The sequence below is a fragment of the Typopeltis vanoorti genome, chromosome 22 (assembly GCF_054136105.1).
Source record: "Typopeltis vanoorti isolate ZY-2024b chromosome 22, IOZ_Tvanoo_1.0, whole genome shotgun sequence".
In the NCBI taxonomy this organism is placed as follows: domain Eukaryota; kingdom Metazoa; phylum Arthropoda; class Arachnida; order Uropygi; family Thelyphonidae; genus Typopeltis; species Typopeltis vanoorti.
The window spans coordinates 9,614,725-9,637,844 of NC_143570.1; the positions used below are offsets into that span (position 1 = coordinate 9,614,725).

General features: G+C 36.3%; 1 protein-coding gene across 1 annotated transcript in view; it reads right to left on the reverse strand.

Annotated features, from left to right (window-relative positions):
• Positions 1-23,120, reverse strand: part of LOC150094149 (leucine zipper transcription factor-like protein 1) — a 126,819-nt gene that overhangs the window by 102,275 nt on the left and 1,424 nt on the right. Inside the window, exon 2 of the mRNA XM_090411799.1 lies at positions 14,961-15,088. Within this exon, the coding sequence (XP_090267925.1) occupies positions 14,961-15,088 (128 nt within the window). The remainder of the gene's footprint in view (positions 1-14,960; positions 15,089-23,120) is intronic.

Here is a 23,120-nt window from a genome sequence, read left to right on the forward strand (position 1 = left end):
TCATTCTTCACCTCTTTTTCTCTACTTTCCTTCATTCTATTCTTTTGTATTCTTTCATTCCTATCCACTAAACTTCTAATCTCATTCTGATCAACTCATTCTTTGAATCACTCACTTTTGTTTCATCATCCATACTTTTTCACAGCCTCACTTGTTTCCATTTCATGATTCACACAGTCTTTTTCTTCTGTAACTATACCTGCTTTTATTCCATTAATCAGTTTAACATTTACTCATAACTTAATCTAACAAAATATTGTATTTTTTACATACCCATTTCCTGTTCAGTCTCTCTATAAACACATTCTCTACATATACATGTACATTCACATATACAAGTGGTAATCTGCAATTTGCTCACACACAAGACTGATATGCTACAGTGTTATAACGTGTCGTCGTAGTTAATATTTACTTAATATGGTTTAACTCCTTTACATAACTATCTCTTGAATAATTTGTCCTATCTCAGCAGTGCCTATAATGTGTCTGTCTTTGTCTTACTATTATATACTTCAGCCCCTTAGATTATCACGTGCGCGAGTCTGATATACAAAGGGATTGTCTCAAGGTTAAGCCAACTCCTTGGTAACAAAGCTTCCGAAGCTAACTTCTCTTAAGGTTCTGGGAAAATTGATTTGTTCCGCTGCGCCATCCAGAACCCTTAGATTGGAAAATTTTCTCAGTCAAGAAGTGAACCTTCAGATATGCACGTGCTTAATCTAATCTATTTCTATACTAAGCTATCAATTATCAATACCTTCTATAATCAACCATGTTTGCGGTCATGGTCTTAATTAACAATTATCTCCCACTTAGATCCGAATAATTTATGAGTGGTGCATCGGATTCTTAGACACAGGCAACCAAATTAATAGGAGCAAAAGGTTTATTTAACATAATGATCATCATACAGAATAAAGAACTTTCAATTATCACTGTACTACTAGATTACAAAGTAAAATTAATCAATATACATCACACAGTAATTAATACTACAAAAAAACATTATGTTCAAAGATTCAAAGCTTGCATTCTTAGATTATAAAACCAATAATGACTTTGAGGTGTTAATCAAGCTGCCTGGATTAAACATCTCCACAGCTCTTAAACATAGCTAGCAATCAACACAAGTACAATTATAATACATAGCACATATTGCTCGCCGACTATGATTAAAATATCACAGTTCTGTCTTAAATTTAAATAGAGTCTCAAAACTTTGTGAAGGTCTATGATTCTTAAGTTACAATTACCTTCCTCTCACACATTACTTGATTAAAGGTTTACTATACCGAACTCGAGGATTCCTCATGTTTGTCCTTTCGATTCTTGGATTCCTTTCCTTCCAAACATTTTCTTCTCTCTATGGTAAGGCTAAAATTCCTGTCAGCTTAGGTTGGTCCTCATGGAGTCTGCATACCGATCATCTATGCCTAGAATATTCTTAGCTCAATTATGCATCCATAAGGATGCATAATTATGCATCCATAAGGCACGCTACCTGGCCACTATCTTTTCCGGGAGTTGCCCGTTGCTTCCAAAATCCTCTATTCGTTCATTGTAGGGCTTGGAATCCGTGATCCCTCTAATCATGACCTGACACCTCCGACTTCTGCTACCGAGAGAGAACAGAGACTCCAGACAAAAAATAAAAAGTCCTTTGGGGGGGGGGGTCCAGCCCTTTTACATCAACCCCCTACTGGGACTCCTTGTAATCCTAAATTTTCACCCAACACGTTATTCCTTTGCAATCGTGGGTCTTGCCTTTTCACTATGAAAAGTTAGTCTTCCCCGAAAACCTAGGTCGCCACGTGCCATATGCACACGTGACCGCTTGAGGCAACTTACTAATCCGGTGTCTTGCCTGCGTACTTTGACCTCATAATCTCAGTTGGTTATATGCAATTTACACAACAATTCTTTTATATCAATTCTAATAGAAAATATGTATATAACAAATTCATGGTCTAACATACAATTTAGTAGGTATTTTATACGGGAATATTCACAAGTTTTACACTAATTACAGTATCCAATATTTGTCAAGCAATATACAACTTATACTAAAATACAAGCATATCCTTTTCAAGAGTTTTAACTTGTCAAATTATGAATGAAACATTCCTTAGTGAATTGTATTCGTTCACAATTTAACAACAGGTCTTGCAACCTTTTATGCGTGGATCATATACAAAAATCATGGCAACAAACTATTCTCGAAAAATCTATGCCATTAATTATATTTGATTTTTCACAATGAACGAAATGCAGATCTTGTTATACCACCATTTTTGTTGTCGTTTACTGGCTTCAAAATTCAGTAAAAGAAATGTCTATATTAACCCCACAAAGCTCCACAGTTATGCTAAGCTATTAAAAATAAACAAAATTTTGCCAAAATGCAGTCAATTTTACCAATTACTACAAAAATAAAACATCTTTTTGAGAGCTGTTTCTCAACAGCTTGGCATCAAGCAGCTGTTTAGTGGACTCACAAATCAAGTATTCAAGATATAAGTCATACAGTAGAGGTAGGCAAGACAGGATATTTAGTGGGGTGTTGCTACAGACCCAGGAGCACAGAGGATGGGGACCAGGAGATGTTTAGATAGCTAAGTTTGGCAAGTGCAAGAAGAATGATTGTTATGGGAGATTTTAACTTCAATAGTATAAATTGGAGAGAGGAAGATGCATGTAACAATAGGGGAATGGAATTTCTAGAATTCTTGAGGGACAAATGTCTTAGGCAACATGTAACAGAGGGAACAAGAGGTTCAAAAATTTTGGATTTGGTTATAGCATCAGAAGAGTTGATAATAACTGAGTTGACGTCTCTCCCACCAGTTGGAGAGAGTGACCATATGGTGTTGACTTGGAAAATGAATAGACATGCAGGAGTATCAAAGAGATGGGAACTTATGTGGAATTATAAGGCAGGTGATTATAATAGTCTTAGACGTCGACTTCGGGAAGTTTCATGGAGTGAGGAATTGGAAGGCCGGGATATCACCAGTGCGTGGGAAATTGTGAAAGAATATTTGTTATCAGCAATGGTAAGTTGTATACCACGAATGAAGAAGAGGGCGCAATTTGGAGTAAAGTGGATGACAAACAATATTAAACAGGAATTGCATGCGAAAAAGAGGCTATGGAAGAGATATAAGGAGACAGGTGAAGAGATGCATGAGGAATATAAGACACAGGCCAGAAGAGTGACTCGTGTGGTAAGGAAAGCGAAACTGGAATATGAGAGGAGATTGGCCCTAAGATCCAAAGAAAATCCTAGGGAATTTTTTAGCTATGTGGCCAGTAGGAGGAGAAATGACTGTGGAAGAATGATATTGTGGGATAAAAATGGGAATAGAGTGACTGATGCAGAGGACATAGTGGAATTGTTCAATGAACACTTTATTGGAGTATTTCATCCTATAGGAGTCAGTTTTAATGCTAGAGGGATAGGACTGGTACGAGGTCTGGAGGTACAGGAGGAGAGTGTGTTTCAGATACTGAGTACTCTGGATGTCAGTAAAGCTGTGAGAATGGATGGTATTTCGCCACGAGTTTTGAGAGAATGTGCTAGGGAATTGACAGTACCTTTAACGTGGCTTTTCAATGAAAGTCTGGCTTTGGCAAAGGTGCCCAGGGAATGGAAGGAAGGTAAGATAGTGCCATTGCATAAGGGTGGTAACAGACTGGAAATGTGTAATTATAGGCCAGTCTGTGTGTCATCAGTAGTTGTTAAGATCTTGGAGAAAGTAGTGAGGGACCGTGTACAGCATTGGGCAGATGAGGGTAATGTTATCTGTGAGAATCAACATGGATTTGTAAAAGGACACTCTTGTTTTAGCAATATGCTAGCCTTTTATAATAAAGTTACAAGAGCATTAGATGAGGGAAAGGCATTTACTGCAATTTTCTTAGACTTGGCGAAGGCATTTGACAGGGTGCCACATGATAAGCTGATATTTAAGTTGCAGCACATGGGTCTGGATGTCAGATTGGTCGACTGGATTCAGGATGTATGGTGGAGCAGTTTCCAGGAGGCAGAGGGTTACAAGTGGGGTCCCACAGGGCTCAGTACTAGGACCTATATTGTTTAACCTTTATATCAATGACATTGCCAGTGGATTGCAAGAGGATATTCAGTTGTTTGCAGATGATGAGAAGCTGGGAAGGATTATTAGTAATAGTGCAGATGTGGTAGCCCTGCAAGAGGATTTGAATAAGCTAGATAGACAGTCAAATGAATGGGGGTGTCAGTTTAATGCAGCAAAATGTAAGGTCTTGAGGTTTGGGAAACATCGATGGGATGCTGCATACTCTATGGGAGGAGTTATACTGGAGGAAGTAGGGTAGACGAGATCTGGGGTTGATGATTGATAGAAACCTGAAGTTTAGGGGACATATTGCAAAGGTGGTGAAGGTAACACAGAGGATTGCTGCAATTATGAGAAGGACACTGACCTGCAGAGATAAGAGGGTTATCATTCCGTTGTATAAGTCTCTGATCAGACCACACTTGGACTATTGTTCTCAGATTTGGTCCCCAGGATTTGAAGGGGATAAATTAACTGTGGAAAGGATACAAAGACGGATGACAAAGATGGTTTCAGGACTGTACAAGGATAGTTATGAGGATCGGCTGAGAGAATGTGGACTGCAGAGTTTGGTGGATAGAAGAAGGAGAGGTGATATGATTGAGACTTTTAAACTGTTGAGAGGTGGTTACAGGGTTGACACTGGGGAGTTCTTTCGCTTGGTTGATCAGCGGGAAGGAGTGATGACAAGAGGCCATCCCTGGAAGTTATGAAAGGAAACTGTGAGCAAGAGGGTAAGGAGTGGTTTCTTTGTGTGGAGGGTGGTTGAGCCGTGGAATGCATTGCCTGATGGAGTGGTGGGAGCGAGAACGGTCAGTGAGTTTAAAGAGTGGTATGATAAACTTTGTGTTTCTCAGGGGGTGGACCTCCCCTCGATGAGTCTTGACAGACTTTGTCTTAGGAAGGACCTCCCTCGATGAGTCTTTTGACTCCTTGGAGTCCTGAATAATAATAATAATCTTGTGTCTGTCTAAATCCTATTATAAAACTGATGTACTCCCTCCATGAAAAAAAAGTATACCTCTTTTCTGTTCTATTTTGAAATAAACATAATATTTAAAATGGTCTTTTCTCACTATCTCAATTTATAGTACTAGTTGGAATGAATCTGTTTTTCTATGTATCAATTAATTAGTTTAACACATAGCCTGACATGCCAATCACTATGTGGATATCTTAAATGTATTTCAGAATCTCATGAATGTATGTTCAGTTACATCAAATTTTGTACAAATCTACATGTTCTGGTACAATGACAACATGATTATTAATGAGAACTAGTTTTATTAAAATAACAATAAAACCTGATCTGATGCAAGTCATTGGACTTAAATCATTGGTGGTAAAGGATTTGTATTAATCAATGCAAAAACAAGGAAAATTACACAACACTTTTTTTTGCAAACTTCAGTCTAGTACAAATAACAGAGTTAAAAAAAAATTATATTAAACAATGCAGACACAACTGAACAAAACTAGATATTGCTGTTAGGTTCTGTAGGATAATACCTCCAAGATCTGCTGTTGTTAGATTCATAATAAATGCAGACTAAACTTGGTGTAGAATTAAATCTTGGTTTAATTACATTGTTGTGAATTGAGGGAGGGGGGAGATATAGAGCATTAGTAAGGCTTTTTTTTTAATTTTTGTATATATATATAAGCATATGATTTTCTGTTATTTGGCCAAATTACTCGGTAACCTGTGAAAGGCTAATATGGTCTATGCTTCCTTTTCTTTTCCACATTCTTTACATGTTCTGATATGCAAATCTTTTCAGATGATTCTGTCTCTAGCCTGCATAGCAAATACCACAAGAGCAATGAATTTTAATATGCTGGTTTCTTTATGAGTGGATATAGAGGTTTTGGTGGATGCAAGAACCTAGAACTAGAACTCTTGTACTTAGAATAGAAGAAGTGCTGCAATCCTGTCTGTAACATTCTTGATGTAGGAATATAGTGATTGCATTTTTAAAATCTCGTTTTTAGGAGCTGTTGGAGGTATGTCGTTGTAGGATCATCTTCAGTTCACAACCATTGATCACAATTTTGTTGATCGTCTTCAGTTCACAACCATTGAGGTGGAGAGTATGTTTAAGGTAAAGAAGCTGTTCATTCTTTTCTTTTCTTTTGTCATACTAGAGATGATGTATGCTCTTTTTCATAATGCTTTAATCATACCTATCTTTTGTAATGGATGGTGGCTAAGCAGCATGGAGAAATCTCCCAGTTGAGGTTAGTTTTCTGTATACTGAAAAAATTGAGTGTTTTTTCCTAATATTTCAAAAAAGATGTCAAGAAACTGTAATTTTCCCTGATCCTCAAGTTCTAGAGTGAATTTTATGTTTGGATTTTCTGATACTCTGTACATTGCTCCAATTCTTCTGATGTCCTTGAACAAATAATGTGAACATCATCAGTGTAACACAACCAAGTTTTTTTTTTTTTTTTTTTTTTTTTTTTTTTTTTTTTTCATACAGCTTTCGTTTCCAAGTTTTCTATAAACAGATTTGCTAGGACTAGTGACAAGGTGGGAACACTTGAGAAGTCCTTATGATGGTTTTAAACATAGTCTTCATCAATGTTCCAAGGGATGACATAGTATATCTTCATAAACTTTTTCCTCCATACATGGTTAGGCTATTCAGACACTACATGGAAAACAGGTTTTTTTTAAATTCCAGGATAAATTTGGAATTTTCAATGGGTTCCTCCTGTCACCAGTCTTAGCAAACCTATTTATAGAAAATTTTGAAAAGAAAGCACTAAAAAGTATCATAAAAAACCAAAAACCTTGTGTTAACCAAATAATGAAACCATTGATGATGTTTTCATTATTTGGTTGGGAACAGCAGAAGAATTGGAAAAATTTAAAGACTATCTAAACAGTTTGCACCCAGTCATAAAATTTATTCTATATCTTGAGGATCACAGAAAATTACTGTTTCTCGACTTCTCAAAATACTGGAAAAAAGCAGCCAACCAATCTTTTCAGAATACAGAAAACAACCACAACTGGGAAATTCCTCCATGCTGTCAATGCACTACCTCTCTCTCTTTCTCTCAGATCTCCTTGTGTCTGAGGACTCATAACCTTCCTGATAATGTTTCACCATTTCTTTCTCTCCTGTGTCTCTTAATGCTTGTTCTAGTTTAAGTCCAGTGATTCTTGATATTTGGTCAATCCACCTGTAGGGTGGTTTCCCTCTTTTTCTTTTACCACACGGTTTACCCTGGATGATTATTTTTTCCAGGCAGTTGCCTTCCCTTCTACATGTGTCCAAAATATTGCACTATTCTCTTGTCAATTATGTTTATCAGTCTTGTGTGGATATTCAGTTCTTCTAGGATACTTTTGTTTTCGTTTTTATGTCCAAGAACTCTTAACAATCTTCTCCAGCACCAGAGTTCGAAAGCCTCAATTCTTCTTCTGTCATTGTCCAAGATTCAGAAGCATAGAGAAAGATTAAATAAACTAAGGTTTTCCACAAGCTTAATTTTGGACTTTCTGGAGATGTGCCTGTCTTTCCAGATCTTAGTTAAATCAGTCATCACTTTCTTAGCTAGTGCTGTTCTTCTTCTTATCTCTTTTTTACATCCATATTTTTTTGTCATTACCACTCCAAGGTAACTGAAATTGTCGACAATTTCAATTCCTTCTACATCTATTTCTTCTGCATTGTTTAAAACCATTATTTTGGTTTTGTCTTGATTTATTCGTAAACCATGGCTTAAGCTTTCCCATTCTAATTGATTTAGGATGGATTTTAATTCCTGTTCATTTGTTGCTATTATCACTGTGTCATCTGCATATCGTAGATTAGTGATTGTTCGGCCACCTAATTTAATGCCTCCATTCCACTTTTCTAGAGATCTTTTCATTATAGTTTCACTGTAAAGGTTGAATAGTAATGGTGAGAGTATGCATCCTTATCTTGAACCTTTTTCAAATTGAAATGCATACTCTCACCACTACTATTCAACCTTTACAGTGAAAAGTGGAATGGAGGCATTAAATTAGGTGGTTGAACAATCACTAACCTACGATACGCAGATGACACGGTGATAATAGCAACAAATGAACAGGAATTAAAATCCATCCTAAATCAATTAGAATGGGAAAGCTTAAGCCATGGTTTACGAATAAATCAAGACAAAACCAAAATAATGGTTTTAAACCCTCATAAAGAACTTATATCAACAAAATCAAGCTACAGAGAATTGAAAACTCAGGCTACTAGATGGCTTAGTATTCCTGATTCTTGCATGATGTCCCATAAAATATCCCATCTCATACAGTCAAAAGCCTTGGAATAATCTATAAAGCACAGATAAAGGCCTAAGTTGAATTCCCTTGCTTTTTCAATTATTTGTCTAATGTTAGATATATGATCTCTAGTTCCTCGACCTTTTCTGAATCCTGCTTGCTCTTCTGAGATCTGATGGTCTATAAAACTTTGTAATCTTTTCTTAATAATGTGTAGTAAAATCTTGCTGGTATGTGAGATAAGGCAATGGCACGGTAGTTTTCACATTTTCAGTTTTTTTCATAGTTTTCACATTTTCAGCATTTTAGGACCTGTGGCTTTGTTATTCCTTAATTTTTTGATTGCCCATTGCTTCACTTTTCAGGATCTCTGGTTCCATTTCCGTGTTTTCCATAGCTCCTTCATCTTCTTGTTGAATAGCTGGGTCCTTGTAAAGCTTGGCACAATATTCTTTCCATCTTCTGGCTATGTCATTAGTGTCATTTAAGATCTTGTCATTTTCTTCTGTAATTATATTAAGTTTTGGTTTGAATTTTTTGGTTATATCCTTAACCCTCTTGAATAAATCTGTTGTTTCATTAGAGTTGGAGTGTCTTTCTATTTCTTTATAGACGTTTTGATATAGCTATTTTTATCTTTTTGACAAGATTTCTTAATAGCTTTATTCAGGTTCAGGTAATTTGGGTTTTGCTAATCTGCTGTTTTAATTTGTTTCCTTTTTTTTCAATTAGTTCTAGGGTTTCTTTTGTAATGCTTGGACTGCCATTCTTCTTTTTTATTGGGATTTTTGGCTGGAGATTTTGCAATGGTTTGTTTTAGGTGTGTCCAATGTGATTCAATGCTTTGTTCCTGAGGTGTGCTTTTTGTTTCTTGAGCTCTGTTTCAATGTCCATCGTAAATTTGTTGTCCATTTGTGAAAAAGTCATCTTTTGTTGCTATTATTCTTGTTTGCTTTCAGATGGATCTTTAAATTAGAGATTAATAATTGATGGTCTATTCCACAGTCTGCACCTGGCAGTGTTTTGGTGTTATTGATTAGTGTCCTCCATCCTCTGTCGATTAAAATATAGTCGATTTGATTCTTACATCAATTCTCAGGTGCTACCCATATGCATAGTCTCCTCTTGTGCTGTTTGTACATTGTGTTAGTGATTGCTAATTCCCTTTCAATGCTGAACTCCAATAGTTTTTCTCCTCGTTCATTTCTGATTCCCAGTCCATATTTTCCAATGATTCTATTTAAGTGATCATCATCGTCATCATGTGCATTGGATCCCCACCTTAGCATTGAAGTCTCCTAGAATTATTCGAATATCCTTTCTTGGTATTGTATTCATAGTTTCATTTAGGTCTTTGTAGAATTTCTCATTTAATTCATCGTCTGCATTTGATGTGGGTGCATAAACTTGTATTAGCGTTGGTGGAACTGGGTTAGTGTTTAATCTTACTGTTATGATTCTGTCACCAACTGGGTTGTATCCTTTTACTGCGTTACTTATGTTTTTATTAACAATGATGGCAACTCCCTTTTCACTGTTATTGTCTGTACCAGAGAAAAACACCTTGTTTCCCTTGTGTGTTGTAAAATGACCATGTTCTTTCCAGTGAGTTTCCACCAACCCTCAGATTAGTATCTTATTGTCTTCCATTTCATTCTGTATTATGTCTAGTTTCCCAGGTTGCAGGAGTCCTCTGATGTTCCATGTTCTTATCTTGAAGGTCTTTCTGAGAGTTATTTTACGATGATCTAATTGGTGATTTTGTGGGCTGGGATTGTCATCAGTCTTGTTGATGTCATTATTCCTCAGCCCACAAAATCACCAATTAGATCATCGTCTGCTTCATCGTCTGGAATTAGATCATCGTCTGGAATATGTGTCTGCTTCTTCCACGGGTGAAGAAGCAGACACAACTTGGTGTAAAGTGGATGACAAACGATACCAAACAGGAACTGCAGTTGAAAAAGAGATTATGGAAGATATACAAGGAGAGGGGTGGAAGACAGATACACGAAGAATATAAGACGCAGGCCAGGAGAGTGACCAGAATGGTGAGGAAGGCAAAACTGGAATATGAGAAGAGATTGGCACTAAGATCCAAAGAAAATCCTAGGGAATTTTTTTAACTATGTGGCCAGTAGGCGGAGAAACGATTGTGGAAGAATGACATTGCTGGATAAAAATGGGAATAGAGTGACTGATGCAGAGAACATAGTGGAGTTGTTCAATGAGCACTTTATTGGAGTATTTCATTCTGGAGGAGTTTTTAATACTAGAGGGATAGGGCAGGATCAGGGTTTAGAGGTGCAAGAGGAGAGTGTGTGTTCCAAATACTGAGTACTCTGGATATCAATAAAGCTGTTGGACTGGATGGTATTTCACCATGGGTTTTGAGAGAATGTGCTAAAGAACTGACAGCTCCCTTGACCTGGCTTTTCAATAAAAGTCTGGCTGAAGGAAAGGTACCCAGGCAATGGAAGGAAGGTAAGATGGTGCCGCTGCATAAGGGCAGTAGCAGACTGGAAGTGTCTAATTATAGGCCTGTTTGTGTGTCATCAGTAGTTGTTAAGGTCTTGGAGAAATTAACGAGGGACCATATACAGCGTTGGGTAAATGAGGGTAATGTTATCTGTGAGAATCAACATGGATTTTTTAAGGGGCACTCTTGCTTTAGTAATATGATTGTCTTTTATAACAAAGTGACAAGAGCAGTTGATGAGGGAAAGGCATATACTGCCATTTTTTTGGATTTTGCAAAGGCGTTTGACAGGGTGCCACATGATAAGCTGATATTTAAATTGCAGCATATGGGTTTAAATTTTGGGTTAGTCACATGGATTCAGGATTGGCTGACTGAAAGGTATCAGAAAGTTGTGTATGATGGGGCAATATCAAGGAAGCAGAGGGTTACAAGTGGAGTTCCACAGGGCTCAGTACTGGGACCTGTATTATTCAATCTTTATATCAATGATATTGTCAATGGATTGCAAGGGGACATTCAGTTGTTTGCTGATGATGTGAAGTTTGTGAGGTTTGAAAGGTTTGAAATGACCTGCTAATGCTTCTGCCTGGTATCTCAACTTGGGCCTGGCTCCCACTGAAGAGACCTCAATAAAGGTTGAAACTAGTCTGGGTAGTGGCACTTCCCTTAATGCATAACATTAGACATATCCGCAAGGAGATGTGTTTTGCATTATAGGAGATACTGAGACAGGATGTTGGTATCTTGCTCCACCTTTGCAACGATTTGCCCTGGTGTTGTACCACCTTACCCCAGTCCTGAAGATACTTTCAGGCGCAAACTTTGTTTGCTCACACTTGGATAAAGGATTAAACTAAATTTATTATACTCTAACCAAGTGAAAAATAAACTTTCAACTTAATCAATTTTATTAAGAAAAACTCCTCTCACAACTGGCAACACTTACAGCAATTGTGAGGAAAATTCGCAGTAGTATTGCAATATTTGAAAATGAGTTCTGGAGACTGTATTTTAGAATTAACTGCAAAAGTTCAAAAAGGTTCAAAGTGCCGCCCTCTCCGTTCCCCGCTAGCTATGCCTCTGAGTCAAATGAACATTCAGTTAATTAACCACAGACATATGGGATGTCATAAATGTTTAAAAAAAAAGCTTCAGATGATAACTGCTGCTAAGCACTTTTTAAGTGGTCAGTCTTATTTATGATTGCTGTAAGCACTTAAGTTGAGTATATTATCTATTAACTGCATATTTCCAAGCCAGTTTATTTTTTGTAGGGGGTGCTGTATTTCCAGAAGTATCTCACTTACCTTTTCAAAGCCAATGTAAATACATTTCTAATATCCTAGACAAGATTCAACCCAGCATGTTGAGAAAGAGGATCTCATTATTAGCAGAAAATTTTCCAACATTTAGCTGCTACAACTTTCCATTTCTATCCTTCAGATTTGTGGCTGTTTGAATGTCTTGAACAAAGATCAATCTTAAAGAACTACTCACTCTGAAAAAGGTAGGACTACTAATTCTGGCTTGGTTACCAAAAGTTACCATATAATGAAATGCATTATATGGTAACTTTTGGTGCTTATTATATGAGTCCCTAACTCCCTGGAGGTTTCCAGGGAGTTAGGGACTCATCGAGAGAGGCCACATATCATTCACACCAGCATACCTTCTCTTGAATTCGTTCATGCAATTTTCACTCAACCGCCAAAGGCTCTAGCTCTCACCCCCTTTCCTGACAGCATTTATTCACAACTTTGATGGATGTCCTCTCACTGCCTTCCATAATATAAAAAATTCCACGTATTGGTATCCTGTATAACTCTTTCAAAAGTTTGTAGACTTCTATCACGTTAACCCATCTTTCTCCTGTCTGCTAGCATCTGGTCCACAAATTCTCAATCTCTCCTTGTAATCTATATTCAACAGTCACAATATCATCTTTAACACTCCTCTGCACCCTCTTCAATATATCAATATTGAAGAGGTTGCAGATTTGTGCAAATCCGCACAAAACAGCCCATATGAGGCCATATCAAAGCTTTATAAATAGGCAAAATGACTTCCTTATTATTATAAGTTAGTGTTCATTTCAGCATAGCAATTATCTTCTGAGTTCTATTCACAATTTTTGCTATATGATCCCCAAACTTCAACTTCCTATCTAATAACACTTCAAGATTTCTAGCTTGCTCAATTTTTCTAGCATAATCTTTCCAATATAATAGACACTGGATATCTCATTACATCAAAGTGCATAACTTTACATTTACTAGCATTAAACCAATAGCCACTTTCACATGCCCACAATTCCAGCTTATTCCAATCATTCTGTAAGCATTGCATATCAGCTGTATTCCTGATTACCCTGCTTATCTTTGCATTATCAGCAAATAGCTGTATGTTACCTGTTACATTCTTCCCAACATCATTAATGTAAAGCAGGGGTCGCCAAACTTCTTTGACCGTTGACCCCTTCAAGAGTTTCTTGACTTTTTATCGACCCCCTCTATTTTACTATTATATAATTATAATAGGACAAGCAAAAAAAGACGCTTATGTGAGTTTTTAGATTGTTTATTTTATAGTTACAGTGTTTATTGTATGTATAATATAGTATATATTATATTATTATATTACTATTACTACTACTATCACTAGTAATATCACTGTTATTACTAGTGATATTAATAAACTATTGGTATTAATATCACTGGTATTACTACCAGTCCTGCTCAACTCTTCAACATAGAGAAGTTTAGTTCAGAATGAATAACGATTGAATTATAATATGTATGTTGATGAATTTTAGAACATTAACGCTCACTTGTATGTCAATGTGCAAAAATGAGACTGGGATTGAATACGTGTAAGTAAATAAGAACCGTGAATGTGTTGCAATCTCGCTCCCGCCGTGCAGGAACCACCAACATCCGTTTATTGGTAAATACGTCATTTTGGCCTACTTGATTGGCCTCTAACTATTTTCATGCCCTTGCTCCATCTTACAGGTCCTATTCATATCACTGTTCCCACGATTCACTCTTAATTGCGTTGTCATTCAGGATGGAGGTAATCCAAGTTAACCAAATTAAATATTACCTGTACAATGATGTCTTATATTTTTCTATCGACCCCTGAGCCCAAATTGACCCCTAACAATGTTATATCAACCCCTGGGGGTCGATATCGACCACTTTGGTGACCGCTGATGTAAAGCATAACAATTGACCAAGGACTGATCCCTGGGATACATCACTGGTCACCTTACCCCTTGTAAACTCGCATCCTCCATACACCAACTTTATGACATCTTTCATATTTTGCATATTTACATATTTTATAATTCCATCCCTTATTCTTCAAATTTACACTGAATCCTGTCAAACTTTCAATTCATGTTATAACCATTCCCTTGGTCTAACTCAACTATGACATTATTATCTATTAACTATGACATCTCATGTGAGCAAGTGGCTCAAACATGAGATTCCCTTAAACCCACACCATTTCTATATACAAACTTTTACTAACTTTTCCAAAAATTTCAATATCACCACTTCTTTCCACTCCTGTGGAATCTTTCCTGTGCTGAGACTCAAACTATACAGCCAGGTCAAAGGAACAGTCAGTTCAGCCGAACACTCTCAGCATCCGTGCTGATATCGCAGAGCCTTTCGCCGAATTCATATTCAGTTTATCCAATAGCTCTAGTACCTCCTCACCATACACTTGAGTTTCGTCCTCCACTGTAGAAGTAGCATTGAGGTCAATGTTGCATATGCCAGGTTGATAGTTTATTAAAATGAGCACTCATAAACTGAGCAACTTCTTCTGCATCTGCCACCTGCATATTTTTTATTCAGTCTTAAGTTTTACAGCAATCAGACTTATTCTTCACATACAGATATTTTATAAAAAATGAGCAAATTTAAGAGTTTCTATGCTAATTTTTCCATTTTTTGCAAAGAGGTCTGTATGTAATTCAATTGAGATCACTACAACTACTATAAAACACAGAACAAACTTTTTACAGCCAATCTATAATTTTTTACAATTTCCTGAAACAATATCAAATTTTATAATGCAAATACTATCATCTGCTTACCTGGCCTCTTCGACATCCTGAAAGCATCCTTTAATTCCCTTTAAATGCTGACTACGCTGGTATTTGGCAAATCTAAAGTAATTTACAACAACAGACTGGTGATGTTCATTTAGTCCTAGTTCAGCAGCCTAGATGAAAACAGTCACCATTTTATTAACATCTGAAAATGAGATACAAATGATGTTAATATAATAACAAATAACACATAATGTTGGGTAAATGACGCTTGTGTCAAAATGCTCTGAATACACTTGAGGTTAGCAGTGTGCCAAGTGCTAAGCCTGTCCACCACATATATAACTTCATTATGATATTGCAAAAAAGCAATATCATAGTGAAGCCATTTTTGCAAAAAATAAAGCAAGATTTTCACCTTCAAAAAAACTATGCTTCCCCCCCCCCCCCAATCAAGTATCCCATTCTTCTACACCTTGAATTCTGGCATTAGCTAACTTTTGTAATGGAACTATCTCTTTCTCTTTCTATGTAATCTTACCAGTGCTGAAACTATTGATCAAGCTATAGATTGATACAAGATGCACTGCTGATTCTTGTACTGTCTTGTAAAGGACAGATATCCCGTCTAATGTAAATGCTGTATTTATGTTGAAATTTTGCAATACCTTAAGTATCGTCAGCTCATCTAGCTCTATTATATAAAATATTAGTTATAAATTATTCAGTGGCAGAGAAACATTTACTGACTAGTATGGTAATCAAGATGGTGACTTCAGTAATTTTGTAAAGTGTGTTATGGGCATTCTTCGGATTCTGTTGATTAAATTGTGAATCTTTAAATTGTGTGGTAGGAGAGCATGCACACAATGCAATCTGAATGAGCTGTGGTGATGTATAAATACATGAAAGCAGTGAAAGTGCAAATAGAGTAGATGAAAATGCCATAAGGAGACTGGGTGCCCCAGGAAGTAGAGGAGACAAACCGTAAAAGTTGAAAAGGTGTCTAGAAAATTCCTTTCATAATGAGGACACTGAAGAATGGGGATAAACAAATAATAATTCCACTGTATATAGCATAATCAGGTCATTTCTGAGCACAGATTTGCTCACTGGGATATCTGTGTAATAAGGAAATGTTCAAGTGCAGAGGCAAATGACTAACACTGTCTCAGGACACTAGAATGTTGAGTACAAGAACAGATTTAAGGGAATCTGAACAACAGAGCTTGGAAGATAGAAGTGAAGCAGTGATATGATTGAGACACATGTAGAAGGGATGAGAGGTTATATCTGGAAAATGTAAGAGTTGTAACTATGGAAGTGAAAAAGAGATTTTTTGTATGGTGAGTAGTGAATGAGTGGAATGCATTACCAGAGTTGGATTCTGAATGTTCTAATGCTGAATGTTTTTACAGCAAGTTATGATTTATATTGTGGTCTGTGAAAGTATAGCCTTCTGTGATGAGTCTTCTAACTCCACTGAGGCATAGAATAAAATTAAAATTACATCAATCACTTTATTATATACACCTGATTAATAATCTTGCATAGTAATCTCAGTAATAAAACTATTTCTTCTGTTACTATCACTTTCCTGCCAACTGTAGTGATTAAAGTTATCTTCCTATAATCATTCTTCTTCTTTTTACTTGCCACATAGTAAAAGAACTCTGTGGGATTTCCTTTAACCTAATAAGCTAATTTTCTCTTATAATCTGATTCTGCCTTCCTTACTATTCTGGTCATTCTTTCCTATGCTCTGTACCACTCAAGAGCTTAACTGTCAGATTTTAGGGAAAGACAATGTATAATATAATATTAATTTGTATTCAAAGAATTCAAATTAATATTAACTTTGAATTCTTCTTTAGATAGGTTGCTTTTTGGAAAGTAAAATTCATGAATTTGAAATTGAAATAAGTGTGATAAGAATTTGTGGAGTGTGTCCAAGCCATGCGGCCAAATAGCGAACACATCATTTATATAGCGTAGCCAAACAGTAGATTTTAGTGGAGCAGAGTTTAAGGCTTTTTCTTCAAAGGTCTCCATAATGAAGTTGGCCAGAGGTGGAAAACCCATGGCTATCTCCCCTCTATCTCCACTCACTTCAAAGCTCTGCAGGAAATAAAAAACAACAGTAAAATAATAATTACTGAAGTGGATAAGGGAAATACCACTGTAGTTGAAAACAAAACTGACTACACAGCTTATCTCTTTACTATTAGATCGGTCTACCTACCTCCCTATAGAATATGATCCCACCAGCTCCCAAATCAGAACATTCCATAGGCTCCTTAAGAAGGTTACTTCTTGGCCTGTGAAGTGACCAACAAACTAAATTTGCCATTACATCCCATTGTGGATGGCATTGATTCCCCCACATAAAAATTAGCCAAAGTGCTCACATTATATACTGGTAACACACATTTACACCTAAAAAATTCAGTCCACTTTAAAGCCAGTATAGAAAATCTCTCACTCCAACAGACATAATGGTCAGTTTTGATGTCTCCTCCTCCTTATTCACCAATGTCCCACTCAAAGATACCTTGGACCTCATCCAAGCCAAATTTCCTCCATATATCTCAGCCCTATTTCAGTTCACCATGAACTCAAGCTATTTCGTTTGGCAAGGAAAATTCTACAAACAGACAGAGGGGACAGCCATGGGTTCTCCACTCTGTCTCTCCACCTCTGGTCAACTTCTTTATGGAGACCTTTAAAGAAAAAGCCTTAAACTCGGCTCCACTTAAACCTACTGTTTGGCTATGCTATATAGATGATGTGTTCGCTATTTGGCTGCATGGCTTGAACACACTCCATAACTTCTTATCCAACTTAAACAATCAACACCTCAGGATCCAGTTTCCTCAGAAAAGTAAAACAATAACAATCTCCCTTTCCTAGACACTCTGATTACATGCCAGCCTGATGGATCCCTGGCTTTCTGTTCACAGAAAACATACACATAAGGTAGATACATTCACCAGCAATCAACCCCCCTCCCTCCCAACAATATGAGATTATAAAAACCCTATATAACAGGACAAAATTAATCAGTTCAGATAACAATGCCTTCACTACTGAACTTAACCATATTCTTAACACCTTTGTAGCCAATGGCTACAACCCCCCAAAAATATTAAAACCAATTAACCCCCCCTTCCCCTTCATAACAGGAATAACTCTAAATCTATCACCATTACTAATATTTGGGGTACTTCTGAAAAGCTAACAAAAATCCTAAAAAATATGACCTGACAATTTGTAAAATAAAAAAATTGGCATCTCTTATCTGCTCCCCCAAGGACCAGCCACCTCCCCTAGACCTACCTGGAGTATACAAGGTCCCTTGCAGCTGTAAAACTGCCTTACTATGGCCAAACAGGCAGGGCAGCTAATATCAGGATACCTGAACATAAGGATTATATCCAGTTACACCAATACAGCCACTCAGGACTTCATGACGATGCTTTGGACACCTACCACAAAATACACTGGAAGAAAGCCACTTGGCTACACTGCAGCATGTATAAATATGAGAGATTATTCCTGGAATCAGCCTCAGCTCTAAAACAATTCCCCAAACCTCAACAAATTTGGATGCATGAGACTGCCCCAAATATGGGAAGCTTGTATTCTAAGAACATCAGCCCAACAGCCAAGAAAATAAAATTTAGCCCACTAGGTAGCACCTTTTAGGACCGACTTCAGTTGTTTTCTTCAGCCATATTTGTTTAGTATTAGTGCCTGTGTGCACATACCATTATTTTTATGTTCCCTGAAGATGGTAATGTAACATTATTACCAAAATATAGGAAGTATTAATTAAAGTTTTTAAATTAATATTATAGTATACGTTCTTTCCCTAAAATCTGACAGTTATGTATTACCAACATATATGTTTATCTCTCAAGAGCTTGCTTATCCCATTTCTCCTTATAAAAAGAAACTGCTGTGGGAGAAACATATGTCCTTGGAATTGAGTCAATATATGTTATTCTAATATGAATTCCAACCATAAAAACTTGAACTTATCACACATTTAATATCGTGGATGGGCTTTGGAGTTAGATAAATTGCTTCCTATACTCTAGAGATCAAATGTGAAACTTTTGGGAAGCAAAATTCATCTCCAGTTAAACACATTCAAACATCCATTCAACAGTGAGATTTAAATGCATACTGGTTGGAGAGCAAAGATGCTATCCAACTAGTACATGATGAAATGGGTGTTTCCCATCAGATAGGATGTACTTGAATTTAAATCAACTTGCTACATGGCATTTGAATTTGAATCTACTTGCTACACAGAATTTGAATGTGTGAAGATGGAGCATGACAATCAGAATGTGTGAAGATGGAGTATTCAGTGTTGCAGATACTGTTTTGTGACCGATCAGTATTTTGGCATTTTCTTAGTGTATGATAGTGAGGGCATAACCTCTTAGAAAGCATGTAATAGACAGTGTTATTTTGTACTGGAGATATCTTGGGATCAGCCATGTATGCAATAGTATGAAATTATAAATGACAGCTTATTTTTATAGAAAGAGAGTTGTATGTTGTAGTGAAGGTAGTGGGCAATGTTGGCAACATTTGAAAAAGATACAGGCAATGAGCTTCTGAATTGCAAGACTGAGGAAAACTGAGCAATTAGATGTTACATTGGTGTGGTGCGGAAGGCTTAATTAACCAATATTTTGTGATACCATTGTAGGCAATCTTATGAAATGAGGCAAGTATATCTTAGTTGTGCTAGGATGAGGTGAGCAAGCTACTATGTTGAAGGGCTCCATGAAGTGCTAAATAATTTGGTCATAATGGTAAAGCAGTTAACTGAGTGACAATCTGAAATAGTTTGAAAATGTCATTGAGGATCAATTTGGTGCATTATGTTATGTTCATGTCATGGTTTAGGAGGAGGTAATGCTGAGAACAACAGGAACTGCCATGTTACTTTGGACTGGTTGGCTGGTGCTTGTATTTACAACTGAAGCAACTAGGCTAGGCGGCGACAGTATTATTTCCCTAAATTCTATGTGTTCTTCTGGCCAATGTGCTTGTTATATATTATTATTATGTGACACCTCCAGGGAGTCCAAAGACTCATCGAGGGAGAGTGTGCCAACAGCATCGAACAATTGAACCCCTTCCAACTACTAATGTGCTCAAACTTGCTTAACTTTTTGCTTGAGGCAGAGGCTCTACCAATCGACCAACCTTTGCTGGCTGTTTTGTGGGATGAAAAATCTGCTACCCCCCCTCCCATATCAGACTGGTTAATTCACCTTCAGATAAAAAGCTTTTATAAAGGTTCTCTGGTACCTAAATGGGATTTAAATTGCTGCAGAAAGACAGCATCTAGGTGCATTATGAAAGAAAAATGTGCTTGTGATAGAGAATGTGAAATAGTAAAACAGAGACTAGATCACTCTGACAAGAAAACTGAATGGAGGTCGTTAATAAGAATTAATGGGAGATAAGGGCATACAACTTGTGGAGGTTGATTTATTCATCGAGAGAAAGAAGGAAATTTAACAGTGCACAGAGTAACATTTTGTAGTATAGGACAGCAAGGTTAATTTTCTCTTCATGTCTGGAGTGTGTTCTCAATGTTTTTTATTTTAGTTTGTTTTAAATATTCAAAATGGATTCAAAATTATATTTATGCTATAAATATAATTTATAGTAATAAATACTGCTCCAAATACATAGTAATAAAAACCTCCATCTTGGAGGTTTTTATTACTATGTATTTGGAGGAATTGCCAATGATATTGAGAAGTTCACTGTGGCCAGTCATGATGATGATGTTCTTGTCAGCTTTACCAATACAGATGTTATACTTATTATGAGGGCTTTTAATGGCTAACAATTCAGTTTATAAGGCTAGTTTGGAGTTTCATCAGACATCTGTAAATTTTATCTCCTACTTGGAACTGAATTTTCAATAAGTCAATCAAATCAATCAGCTAATGCCTTTTATTTCTGTACATGGAGTAGGCAAGGCTGCTGCTTTAGCCCTATCTAACTTTTGGGCAGTTTAATCTCCACTGGTAGCCAATCAGAGATAGCTGGCCCAAGGCTATCACTAATTAAGCAGTATACAGTGAAGAGATGGCTAACAAGTGCCACCGTCTCGTGGTCCCTAACACAATATATTTTTAATGTCTGGAAACAGTGTGGGTTCGAAGGTTGATTTTCTTCAGTTTCCAGAAGAAAAAACCCACTTGCCCATGCCAGAGATTGACAAACTTGGGTACTGGTCAAACAAGGTTTAGAAAAAGTTCTTCTAGTCAACTGGATCTCATGTCTTTCTTCATGCAGTCAAATGCTAGAGTGCAAATGCCACTTCAAATGAGCTACACAGCCTACTGACTTTTCAAACTATGTTTAAAATAGCTCAACAATCTAATCTCAAATTCAATATCTCATAAATGATATTAACAATAGACATAATATCCATGGTTATTATTTTTTTGTTTCTTGAATTGGTCTGTCTAGGCCATATACATTGTTTTAAGATTTAAAGATTTAAGATTTCTCATTCCAGCTGACCAACTGGAATGATAAATAGATGTGACTTTTTTTTTTTTTTTTTTTGTCACTATGCTTAGGGAATAAAAACTTTAGAGTTAATGTACTTTATAACATTTTGGCACATATACTGAAGTCATGCTCAGATAATCACTATGCAATATAAGGCAGACCAACGTATTCACATTATGCACTGTTTAGCAAATGATGCGATTCAATCTAATAATCTGTACTAAGTGACACTTTCACATAGAGTAAAGAGTTTTAAAGGACAGAAGAATCAAATCTTAAAGGGGAAAAAAAATAAAACAAATATATAAAAATAAAACAGCGAAGTTCTTGATACTCATTTCTGTAATTTCAAAATCTATCTCTGATCCAGAGTATTTTAATAATAAGGTGACATATACAAGTAGAGAAAAGTATGACTTCAGCATTATTTTAAACTTGTTGAAACCAGTGTATGGGCTACTACCCATAACACTGGTTGAAACCGGTGTATGGGTAGTAGCCCTTCTCATAATACATAGCATTATACATGTCTGAATTAAGGTGTGCTTTGCATTATGTGATATTAAGGCAAGTGATGTGAAGTCGTTAACCTCTATATACAAGTAGCCCAGTCATGAAGATACTTCATACGCAAACTTGGTTTGCTTACACTTGGATAAAGAATTAAACCAAAAATATAATTTCCTGGCATCTTTGATTCATATCTGTACTTGTTTCAAAATGCTGTTACTAATAAACAAAAACATCAGCAAAGCAGTTAACAGTTAACTTGATTGAAAATATGCACAGTTTGAATTCTGATGGTAACTAATGTGACCTCTAGGATTTGATTGTGGGAACAATATAAATTTAAGCATATTAAAAAGGTCAAGTCATGATTTCTGTGATATTTTGCATATATTTCATGGCCTTCTCAAATTTAACCCCCCCCCCACTCCTCCTCCATGGTGATCCTACTATGTAAGATGTAAAAGTGACAAGTCTCATGAATGGACTACTTACTAATACCATCACAGAGTTCAAGGGTTCATTGTTGGAGATCCTTGCTGTCAAACCATGCTCTAAACACATTTGCTGTTTCCAAATTCTGACAGTGCATACCACTTATCATCACCCCTCCCCTCCCAAACAAAGAATCAAAAAAAAAAAAAAAAACTTTGCTCTGATGGAGTGACAACTGTGTAAAGTCTATTAGAATGAGAACATGTACTCACAGTAACAAAATTCCTTAATTAAAGGTAAAAATTACTAAACTATTTGTATATAATTTTAAGCTTTAAGTGAATTTCTTTATTATGAATATGTGTTCTCATTCTAATTTTAAAAAAAAAATCCTAATTTCTTTCGCAACTACTATCCTTATACAGCTTTCAGAGATAGTCTCCTGTTTTCTCTTTCTGCAATTTATCACAGAAGAAAAATTTCTTCTGCATTCATCCAATACAAATCCATCATAACCCAATGTCTTGTTGGAGAATGTCTATTTGCAAAACACTGAAGATGACATTCCCATAAGTCTGTTCTCATATCCAATATTTCAGATATCAGACACTACTTTCTATTACTGTCTGTGGCTATGGAGAAAAGGCAAATCAAAATATTTATAGTAAAAACAAATGAAAAAATGGAATAAGTATAGTTTTATTTATT